Source organism: Parus major, unplaced genomic scaffold, assembly GCF_001522545.3.
Source record: "Parus major isolate Abel unplaced genomic scaffold, Parus_major1.1 Scaffold220, whole genome shotgun sequence".
In the NCBI taxonomy this organism is placed as follows: domain Eukaryota; kingdom Metazoa; phylum Chordata; class Aves; order Passeriformes; family Paridae; genus Parus; species Parus major.
The window spans coordinates 352,615-363,380 of NW_015379263.1; the positions used below are offsets into that span (position 1 = coordinate 352,615).

General features: G+C 64.1%; 3 protein-coding genes across 3 annotated transcripts in view; 1 reads left to right on the top strand and 2 right to left on the bottom strand.

Moving 5' to 3' along the window:
- The window catches only part of GLI1 (GLI family zinc finger 1), an 8,855-nt gene extending 3,845 nt beyond the window's left edge, over positions 1-5,010 (top strand). Inside the window, exons 8-11 of the mRNA XM_015615685.3 lie at positions 303-467; positions 801-1,049; positions 1,423-1,702; positions 2,284-5,010. Coding sequence (XP_015471171.1) covers positions 303-467; positions 801-1,049; positions 1,423-1,702; positions 2,284-4,487 — 2,898 coding nt within the window. The 3' untranslated portion in view covers positions 4,488-5,010. The remainder of the gene's footprint in view (positions 1-302; positions 468-800; positions 1,050-1,422; positions 1,703-2,283) is intronic.
- Positions 5,011-5,527: 517 nt separating this feature from the next.
- PRPH (peripherin) lies at positions 5,528-9,437 on the bottom strand. The gene is made up of 9 exons (XM_015615660.3): positions 9,112-9,437; positions 8,306-8,366; positions 8,083-8,178; positions 7,841-8,002; positions 7,644-7,769; positions 7,341-7,561; positions 6,941-6,990; positions 6,721-6,797; positions 5,528-6,646 (listed from the first exon to the last, which is right to left on the bottom strand). The coding sequence occupies exons 1-9, from the start codon at positions 9,435-9,437 to the stop codon at positions 6,605-6,607; spliced, it is 1,161 nt and encodes a 386-aa protein (XP_015471146.1). The 3' UTR covers positions 5,528-6,604.
- A 1,136-nt stretch (positions 9,438-10,573) lies between these two features.
- LOC107198580 (tubulin alpha-1C chain-like) overlaps positions 10,574-10,766 on the bottom strand; it is a 3,796-nt gene continuing 3,603 nt past the window's right edge. The window contains exon 5 of the mRNA XM_015615661.1: positions 10,574-10,762. Coding sequence (XP_015471147.1) covers positions 10,629-10,762 — 134 coding nt within the window. The 3' untranslated portion in view covers positions 10,574-10,628. The remainder of the gene's footprint in view (positions 10,763-10,766) is intronic.

Below are 10,766 nucleotides of genomic sequence, written 5' to 3' on the forward strand. Positions count from 1 at the left end.
GAGGATGAGGATGAGGATGAGGATGAGGATGAGGATGAGGATGAGGCTGAGGATGAGGCTGAGGATGAGGATGAGGAGGGTGCCCACGGTGTGAGGATGAGGAGGAGGAGGAGGGTGAGGAGGGTGAGGTGTGTGCCCATGGTGTGAGGATGAGGAGGATGAGGAGGGTGAGGTGTGTGCCCATGGTGTGAGGATGAGGAGGGTGAGGAGGAGGAGGAGGGTGCCCATGGTGTGGGATGTGGGATGACGAGGTCCCAGGTGTGGTGCCGGTGTGTGACACATCCCACCCTGCTCCGCCGCAGTTCGAGGGCTGTAACAAAGCCTATTCCCGCCTGGAGAACCTCAAGACCCACCTGCGCTCGCACACGGGTGAGAAACCCTACGTGTGTGAGCATGAGGGCTGCAACAAGGCCTTTTCCAACGCCTCCGACCGCGCCAAGCACCAAAACCGCACCCACTCCAACGAGGTACGGCCCCACCCAGCGCTCCCCGTGTGCTTCTGGATCATTCCCATCCTCTGAGAACTCCCCACATCCCTGGGTTTTGCTCCTGTGTGCCCCAATTCCCTCTTTTCCTGCTCTAATTTCCCTCTTTTCCTTCATCACCAGCATTCCCGCTGGGATCCCTTTACCCCGCTTTTGGGGGGCTCCCTCCTTCCTCTGCCTTCCTGAGCTCTCCCCAGCACCCACCTTCAATTTCCCCCTCAGCTCTCTGCAGAGGGTGATGAGGAGAGGTTTATTTTTGGGGAGGGGGCTGCAGTTGGAGCTGACACCCTCCCTCCTCCCGGTTTTCCTGAGCAGAAGCCGTACGTGTGCAAAATTCCCGGCTGCACCAAGCGCTACACGGACCCCAGCTCCCTGCGCAAACACGTCAAGACCGTGCACGGCCCCGACGCCCACGTCACCAAAAAGCACCGAGGGGACGTGGGGCCAGGCCGGGCACTGCCCACCCCCAGTGCCCCCCCAGACATGAAACAGGAGAAGGACGCAAACGGCCCCAGCGAGGCTCGGAAGGACGATGGGAAACTCCTGGTGCCTGAGCTGGCCTTGGTGAGGAGCTGCGGGGGCAGTGGAGGAAGGAGGGAGGGTTTGGTGGTGGGAGATCACCCTCGAGCGATGGAACAAGAGAAAACAGCCTCAAGCTGTTCCAGGGGAGGCTTAGGTTGGATATTTTGGAGAATTTCTTCATTGTCAGGCACTGGAATGGGCTGCCCAAGGCAGTGGTGGAGTCACCATCCCTGGTGAAGTGTCCAAAAAACACCAGATGTGGCACTTGGGGACGTGGTTTAGCGCTGAACACGGCAGTGTTGGGTTGATAGCTGGACTCGGTGATCTCAGAGGCTTTTCCAGTGTTTGTGACAATTCCAACTGTGTCCTGTGTACCTGACCCCCTCTGCCTTGGCCGTGCTCTGGTTCTCTCCAGAAGCCTCAGCCCAGCCCAGGTGGGCAATCCTCGTGCAGCAGCGACCACTCACCCCTGGGCAGCACCACCAACAACGACAGCGGCGTGGAAATGGCAGGAAACGCCGGCGGCAGCTACGAGGACCTGTCCACGCTGGAGGACGTGGTGCCCGGGGAGCCCATGGGCACCTCGGGGCTCATGGCTCTCCACAAACTGGAAAACCTTCGCATCGACAAACTGAAGCAGCTGAGGAAACCGGCAGCTTCCAAGGGCCTGAACCTGCCGCCCATCCCCGGAGCCGGTGAGATCAGCGTCCCTCTCCCCCTGGGATGTGGGGCCTGGCCCATGGGAAGTGTGTGGAGAGGTCTGGTTGGCAGCCAGGGATTTCCACGCCTTGCTGGAATTACAAGTGGATCCCAAAACCTGGGGAAACCTTAAGGGGTTCCAAGAGAACTGGAGAGGGGTTTTGGACAAGGGCCTGGAGTGTCAGGATAAGGGGGAATGGCTTCACATTGGAATACTGGATATTGGAAGGAATTGTTCCCTGTGAGGGTGGGGAGACCCTGGCACAGGGTGCCCAGAGAAGCTGTGGCTGCCCCTGGATCCCTGGAAGCACCCAAGGCCAGCTTGGAGCAGCCTGGTCTAGTGGAAAGTGTCCCATGGCAGGGGGTGGAAGTGGCTGGTCTTTAGGATCCCTCCCAACCCAAACCATTCCACAATTCCATGATTTTTCCAACCTAAATGAGCTTCAGCCCGTCTTTGCTGCCACCTGCTCCCTGTCCTTGCAGGCTCCAACCATGGAAGAGCCACACCCCGGCTCTGGAGGTGGCTCCTGTCACTGCCAGGCTGTGTCCCGGGGTAACTCCTCCTTCTCTCCCTCAGGGCTGCCCGGGGATGTTCCCGGTCTCCCGGTGCCACCGCCAGCCTCGCACCGGCGCATCGCGGAGCTGTCGGCAGCAGAGCTGGGCCTGGTGGCCCTGGGCGAGCGCCGGAGCAGCGGCACCAGCACCGTCAGCTCCGCCTACACCGTCAGCCGCCGCTCGTCGCTGGTGTCCCCGTACCTGGCGGGGCCGTGCCCGGGCGGCGAGGCCGGAGCGATGCCCGGCGGGCCGTGCCCGGCGGACGGCTACGATCCCATCTCTCCGGACGAGTCGCGGCGCTCCGGTGACGCCGGCGTTTGCGGGGGGCTGCCGGGGGTGGGCAGCCTCACCCCGGCCCAGCGGTATCGCCTCAAGGCCAAATACGCCGCAGCCACGGGTGGGCCCCCGCCGACGCCCCTGCCCGGCGTGGAGCAGCTGGCCGCGGGTGGCCACGGTGCCGTGCCCGGTGCTTACCCCGCTCCTGCCGGCCCTCGCTGTGTTGCCAACGGCTTGGTGAGAAGGCACAGCTCCAACGAGCAGCCCGGCTACCCGGGCGGCGTCCCTGCTCACCTGGTGCCCCGGCACGGCGCGCGACGGGCAAGCGACCCCGCTCGGACGGTGGCCAAGGCTCCGGCAGTGCCCAGAGTGCAGAGATTTAAGAGCGTGGGGAATGTGAGCGTGCCAGGCGCGGGCAGGACAGCGCTGCAGCCCCTGGGCGGCTCCGAGGCCAACCTGCAGCGCCACGGCTTCTCCCCACGGCCCCCCAGCATCACCGAGAACGTCTTCCTGGAGAGCATGGGGGGCTCCGAGTCCGGCCTGCTGGAGATGGATCAGTACCTGAGCTATCCCGAGGAAAGCTTCCCGTGCCAGGGCACCGGTGTGGAGCTCCAGGGTGGCATCTACGGTGCTCCCCGGACCGTGGTGGGGACGCATGGGGACGTGGAGGAGGGGTTGCTGCAGCCCGAGTTCTCCCTCCCGCAGTGCCAGATGAACCAGCGCTTCCCCAGTTTGCCTGCCGGGAACGGGGCCCTGCCGGCGCCCTGGGATGGATCCCCCCAGGGCACGCTGGACATGAGCTCCAGGCAAAGCCTCGGAGCTGCAGCTCCCGCCATGTCCGGGCCACACTGTCCCCATCAAAGCGTCGAGTACCCCCACCCCAGCGCCTGCGGGCAGCACCCCAAACTGCTGAGCTCGTGCCAGGACGCCGAATTTTCCGGGGGGCACCGGTTTAACCGACTCCAGATCAAATCCGAGCAGCGATACCCAGCTCCGAGCCCAGCACTTGCTCCCTGCCCCAGCGCCAAACTGGGCGGGCCCGCAGCGTCCCCCGCTGCCTTCGGCCACGCCATGGAGCTGGGGCCGGGCGGGTTCCCCCCCGCGGCACCGGCACCGGCACCGGGCGGGTACATGGGCATCGCCAGCCCGGGCGGCCGCAGAGCCCAGACCCCCACCCTGCAGACCAAAGAGGTGATGGTCAGGAACTACGTGGAGGCGCAGCAGGCGCTGATGTGGGGGGAGCAGCCCCACTGCAAGGGGAGCGCGGCTGCCGTGGGGCCGGGCGGCGAGCCCGGGCAGTGCCAGGCCGTGCCGTACCTCAGCCCCAGGTACTGCGGGTACCAACCCAAACCGGATCATCTGCAGAGCCTGGCGGAACCCCAGCACCTCCTGAGTCCCCCCTGCTTCAACCCCGAGATGATCCCGCACCCTCCAGGTGGCCCGAAACCAGCGGGTCACCAAGCCAGCCTGAGCTTCCCGGGCAGCCTGGCACAGCCCGGGCACGGCTACGAGGGGGTGGACGCCGGTGCCCGGCGCCTGCCGCGCTTGCCCCCCGCCCGCCTCGCCCCCGAGGGGCCCGGGAACCTCCCCCTGTACTACCCGGGCCAGGGGGGCAAAGGTGGGCACAAGCTGCCGGGCCAGGGGGCAGCGAGCTGCGGGGGGACCGGGCACTACGGCCCAGAGGGACTCAAGGGCACCTCCTGTTACTACCTGGACTCGGGCGAGCAGGTGGCCAACAGCCTGGACTCGCTGGACCTGGAGAACACGCACCTTGACTTCGCTGCCATCGTGGAGGACGTGGAGACCCCCGCAGCACTGCCCGGACCCCCCAGCCCGGCCGGGGGGCTCCTGCTGCCCTCGGCTGGGGGGGCAAACATGGCAGTGGGGGACATGAGCTCCATGCTGAGCACGTTGGCAGGGGAGAGCCACTTCCTCAACTCCCTGTCCTAACGGGGGGTACCTGCCCTCAGGTGGGCACCTCTGTGCCCGGGGGGTCCCCAGCGCCTTGGGGAATCCTCACACGCAGGTTTGTGCCTGGGGGGAAGCGGGGAACACCCCTGGCGCCCCCCCTTCTCCAGTCTCTGAGTGTCACCCTCGTGCAGGGGGGGTCCCAGACACTGCCCCGACCCTCCGGGTGACCTCTGGCGTGGGGAACTGGTTTTACTGGGCCCTTATTGCGGTGCCTCGGGGCGCAGCCTGAACGCCGAAACCAAAGAGCCCCCGCCCTGCGGGCCGGCCCCATCCCAGTGCTCCCAGTGCCCCCCACCCCAAATCCCAGTCTGTCAGGACTGCAAGCGCCCCCAGCCCTGCTCCAGGGGGGCAGATCCCCGGGGGTGAGGCGGGGGGTGCCTGTACATAGTGTTCATAGCTGTCTGTCTGTCTGTCTGTCCCTCCTGTCTGTGAGAGCACCAGCGGTGCCGCCCCCTCCCCTCATTAAACCCTTTCTCAGGGGACTTTGTGTGTTTGTCACCGGGGGATTCCGGCTTCATCCTGTCCTGGGGAGGGGTGGACAGGACATTCCTTGGTCCTCTGTGACCAAAACCCCCCTGGCAGCATCTTCCCCACCCTCAATCAGGGATCCAAAGCTGTTCCCGAGGTGCTGCCGTGACCCAGAGCGAGCGATACTGCAATTAGGGCTTCAAATAATGCAAACGGCTTAAAATAATGCTATTAATTATGAAAAAAAATAGGTTAAAATGATTCGATTTTCATGCGGAAAATCACCTAGGATAAGGTAATTAATCATGGGAAAAAAATCAGCCTAAAATAATGGGGGTTTATATTATTTTGTTCATGTAATTAATGGTGCAAAAATTGCATAAAATAATGCAATTAATTATGCCAAAATTCCATGAAATTATGCAATTTTGTATAATTTGCTATAACGCAATAATGCAAAAAAGTTCTTAAAATAACGCAATTAATGATAATAACACCAAAAAATGCTTAAAATGCAATAAGGCAACATTTGCTTAAAATAATGCAATTATGTGTGCAAGATTTATTTAAATAACGCAGTTGTGCATAATTTGCTTAAAATAATTCAATCAGTGGCGCGAAAAACGATGAAACAGTGCAAAAAAATTGCTTAAAATAGCAAAACTAATGAGCAGATTTTGCATCAACGCAATTTTGCATAGTTCGGTTGAAGTAATGCGATTAAGCATGCAAAAAAAAAAAATGTTTAAAATAATGCAATCATAGCAATCAGGGTGTTTTCCCCGCACACCCAGAGCCTCGTCACGCTGTAATTAACCAGTAATTAACAGGTAATTAAGCCGCGGTAGCGGGCTGGTGGCGCTCCCTGGCGGTCCCGGTAAGGAATGAGATCCTGCGGGGCTCCCGGGGCACCGATCCGCCTCAGGACGGAGATTCCGTGGAGCCCCCCGGGATACCGGGAGTGCCCGTGGCTCCTCTGGAAGTCGCGGGGTCCCGGGAGGGAGCGGAACCCCCAGGAGGGAGCGGAACCCCCGGGGATTCAGAGTTCAGGGGGTTGAGTTCGGTTCCTCCGAGGCGGTGACAGCGCTTGGGTGTCACCGGAGTCTCCAAGGCCGGGGGCAGCCGGTGCCGCTTCCAGTGACGGGAGGGGAGGTGAGACCCCCAGAGTGGGAGTTGTGGCGGTGGAAAGGAGCCCTGGGACAGAACGGGACCTCAGATCCCCCCTCAGCCGGGTTCTGTTCCCTTTCTGTCGCACTCCCCGGGGCGGGGACACGGCAGGGACAGCGCTTGGATGTCACCGGAGCCGCCAGCCCCGGGGACAGCCGGTGCCAGCTCTGACCGGGACCCCCTCGGGCCCAGGGCAGCACGGGGAACACTCGATATTAAACACAGCTGGGGTTGTGGTTGGGAGAACAATAAATAGCGATAAATAGTGGGGGGACAAGGCACAGGGACAGACTGCAAAGGCACAGGGACACGGCACAGCGCTGTCCCGTGGTGCTGACAGCAGCAATAGGAATTGGGGCATTCCCAGCCGCCCTGATCTGCTCCGTGCCCAGCCCAGGACGCAGCAGGGTCTGGCAAAACCCTCCCCGTGGGCTCGGGGCCATCGCAGCGGCTCCTCTCTGTCACTTCCCCGCTCGCTCCTTGTGCGACTCGGTCACCACTTGCTGAAGAGGAGAATTTGGGAATCAGTCCCACGGCAGGGTTGGGCCTCCCAATCTCCTCCTCCTCCAATTCTCACCTGCCCGTCCCGTGTCTCGATGGTTTTGATGAGCACCATCCTCCGTGCCTGGCTCTCGGCAGCTTGGGGCTCCAGCACTGGGACAGAGGGGCCATCAGCACCCTGTGCCCTCCCAGACACCCAGGACAGGAGCCCAGGGACCCACCCACACCCACACAGGGTCTCAACCCCCAAGGAAAGACCCCCAGGCATAGTGAGGGACCCTCAGTTTGTCGCTCACCTGAGCTTCTGGTGCTGAAGGAGGTGGTGGGGTGCAGTGGGATGGTGATCCTGGGGGGAGAGGGGGATGAGGAAGGTCTGGGACTCCTGGACATTGCCAGTGACCCTTGGCCCTTCCACACTGGCTGTCCATGACCCACATCCCAATTGAGCTGGGGGCTGCCCATGGGCTGCCAGGCCGGCACCCAGAGCTGAGCTGGAGGCAGCTCCCCCACCAACCCCTGGCCTTGCCTTTATCTGAACAGCAAGGAGCTCCCATGGGAACCTCTTGTTCTCCCGTGGGATCAAGGCCTGGAGCTGCCTCCTCCCGAGAAAATGCCACAATAACCGGGGTGACTCAACACGGGGGACCTTCCCCTCCCCAAGCAGGGGGGAGACGCCGTGTGCCGGGCTCCCCTCACCGGCTCTCCTCGCCCTCCAGCAGCTTGCGGTATGTGGCAATCTCGATGTCCAGGGCCATCTTGACGTTGAGCAGGTCCTGGTACTCTCTCAGGTGCCGTGCCATCTCCTCCTTCATCTGCTGGATCTCCTGCTCCAGCCTCCCCACCACGTCCTGGTAGTTCCCGATCTCCTCCCCGAACTCATCCTCCATCTCCCGCATCTGCCGTTGCAGTGCCTCGTTCTGCAGGGGAGGAAGGGGCTGCAAAGGGCCGGGGTGGGGCACCTGGTTCGTGCACCCTCCCCAAACACTGCCCGGCTCTCACCACGCCCTTCAGCCCGTCCACCTCGCAGGTCAGGCTCTGGATCTGCCGCCGGGACTCGTTCATCTCCTGCTTGGCCAGCCGCAGCGCCTCGTGGTTACGGTTTGCTGCATCCGAGAGGTCGGCAAACTGCGCGGGCCAGGAGAGTCAGGGCTCTGGGATGGCTGAGCCGCCCCAAAATCCCTCCCAGCCCCGGGTACCTTTGACTTGTACCATTCCTCAGCTTCCTGCAGGTTCTTGACAGCGATGCTCTCGTACTGGGTGCGGATTTCCCGCAGCGCAGCCGTCAGCTCCGGCTTGCAGACCTGCACCTCCGGCAGCCCCGCCGGGCTCGGGGCACTCCCCTCCAGGTCCCGCAGCTCCTGCGTGGGTGCGTGGGCTTCACGTCGTGGCACAAGGACCTGACCTGGTCCCCCTGTCCCCATCCCACCCCGGCCCCCACCTCCTCGTGCAGCTTCTTGAGGAAGCCGATCTCGTCCATCAGCAGCTCGACCTTGCGCTCCAGCTCCAGGCGAGACAGCGTGGCGTGGTCCACGTCCTGTGGGAGAGGGCGGGATGAGCTGCAGGGCGGCGTGGAGGGGATGGGGAGACCCTGGAGCCCCCCCGGGGTGGTGGGGATGAGGATTCGGTATCGAGTGGGAAGACGGGCCCGCAGGACCCCTCACCTTGCGGAACAGCACCAGACTCTTCTCGGCATCCTCACGCTTCTGTGTCTCGTCCTCCAGCCTGGGAGCAGCAAGGGATGAGAGGGAGGTGGGGGCGGGGGTGCAGACCCCCCTCCTCCTGCCTCCTGTTGCAGCCCCCTCCACACGCAGCGGAGGCGAGCGGGGACGGAGCTTCCCCAGCGCTCGCACCAATCCCCTCCCAGTGCCCCCACCCTTGCCCTGCCCCTCCCAGTGCCCCGCCCTTCCGCAGGGCCCAGATCTCCCAGTACCTCCCAGTGCTCTCCCTGAATCCCGGGTGCCTTTCCCAGTGTGGGCTGAGCGTATCCCTCCCTTCCCAGGGGTCCTCATCCCCGGACATTCACCAGTCCCCGACTTCCCCGGGGCTCCCCCATCCCGCCGCATCCTCCGGTCCCAATCCTGGTGCAAGGCTCATCCCATCACATTCTTCATGCCAGCGGATCCCCCAGTCCCAATCTGTCACCTTCCCCAGTCCTCATCCTATGCACAACTCACCCGGACTCATCCCCAATTCCCATGGCAGTACATCCCTCATTCCAGTTCATCCCTCTTCCCGGTGCGTTCCCTGGTCCCTGGCACATCCCCAGTCCCCTCCCTGGTCCATCCCTCACCCCAGAGCATCCCCGGTCCCCTCCTCGGTGCATCCCTCATCCCGGCTCATCCCTCATCCCGGTGCATCCCCGGTCCCCTCCCTGGCTCATCCCCAGACCCCTCCCCTGTGCATCCCTCATCCCGACCCATCCTCGGTCCCCATCCCGCTGCCTCCCACGGCCCCACCGTCGGCCCACCGCTGCCGTAGGGCCGCCAGGTCGGTGGCGAGCCCGTCCCGCTCCGCCTGGAGCCGGTCCCGGTCGCGGCCGAGGCGCTGCAGCCTCTCCCGCAGCCCCCGCAGCTCCCCCTGCACCAGCCCGGTGCGGGGCCCGGTGGCGGCGGTGGCGCGGCCCAGGGCGGCGCGGAGGGTCCCGTTCTGCCGTTCCAGCGCCCGCACCCTCTCTAGAAAAGCGGCGAAACGATCGTTCAGTGCCGCCAGTTCCTCCCGCTCCGCGCCCCGAGCCGCCGCCGCCGCCGCCAGCCGCCCTGGCTGCACCCCGGGGTCCCGGTCACGGCGGCTCATGGTTGCACCGGGAGGGCGGTGGCTGCCGGTATCGGCCCTTTATAGCGGACAGCGGCTCCGCCCCGCCGGGGGGACCCGGGGGTACGGGACAGAGAGAGGGGAGGGGTCTCCCGGCCGGAGGGAGGATCAGGGGCTGCGGCTGTCCCCTCGGGGGGGGGGCTGGGGGTGGTCGGGGACAGCCCTCGGGATGAGGGGCAGGGGCTGCAGGACGTAGGGCTGCAGGTATTCCCCTTCGGGGGGCTCGAAGACCCCCTCGGGATGCGAGGCGGGGGCTGGTGGATCCCCCCTCGGCGGTGCAGGCAGAGGAATCCAGCAGCACCAAGGGGGAGGGGGCCGAGGGTGCTCGGGAGACACAAGATGCCCTCGCTGGGTCAGAGGGACTCTTATGGGGTCCTCCCCCCCGGGAGCGTGGGGGTACAGACCCCCCAGCTGGGATGCAGAGAGGGTCTGGGGGCTGCAGGGCTCAGGCAGAGCACCCGTCCGAGCTGGGTCCCATTCTGCCGGGGGTTCTCAGTATCCGGGGGGAAGGGGGAGCCCCCTCATCCATTCCCCTCCCTCTTTGTCGGGGCCGCCGTGACTCGGCTCTGCGGGAGCTGCCATGCGCGGGGCAGCGCTGGACAATGAGCTCTGCAACCCCCCCGAGCCCCCCCTTTCCGGGCAGCCAGGGCGGCACTTACGGGAAGGAGTAGGTGCCCTGCCCAGAGGCTGTGGGGAGGGTCCTCCCCCCGCCCAGGACCCCCTCCCGGCTCTGCAGAGAACCGCACCGAGCGTGGCTCCGCGCCAGTAGCAGCAGCATGACACCACGTCCAGCCCGTCTGCACCAGGCACTGGGCAGGACACTGGGGGGGAGGTCTCAGGGGTCCCCCTTCACCTGGTGACCCCCAGGGCCAGCAGAGCAGTGATGGAGACACGAGTCCCCTCGTGCAAGCAGCACAGCAGGGCACAGCCAGCTCACAGCACAGGACCCAGCCAGGGACCCCGACCCCACAGAACCCCCCAGCCTCTCCCAGCACAAACCCTGTGCCAGCTGGCAGCAGGGCCGGGCAGCCAGCCCAGCTGAGGCCCCCCCTCTCCCCTGGGACGTCCCCCCAGGTCACCACAAGCCAGATTGTCCCAGCACAATGAACGAGGCAACATTGGAAAGAGGCATTTTAATGAACAGCACCACAGTGTAGCACAAGACACAAGGCACTAGTATTCCTCCCCCTCCTCATCGCCCTCCAAGCTGTCAGCCCCCACCTCCTCATAATCCTTCTCCAGGGCAGCCATATCCTCACGGGCCTCCGAGAACTCCCCTTCCTCCATGCCCTCCCCCACGTACCAGTGCAC

Bases quoted from the DNA above. Each gene is read 5' to 3' on its own strand.
- PRPH (XM_015615660.3), bottom strand. From the start codon at position 9,437: ATGAGCCGCCGTGACCGGGACCCCGGGGTGCAGCCAGGGCGGCTGGCG. The intron at 8,179-8,305 runs GTGAGGGGTCCT...CCTCTCCCACAG, and splicing joins GTCTGGTGCTGTTCCGCAAG to GACGTGGACCACGCCACGCT. The intron at 6,798-6,940 runs GTGAGCGACAAA...CCTCTGTCCCAG, and splicing joins CTTCAGCACCAGAAGCTCAG to TGCTGGAGCCCCAAGCTGCC.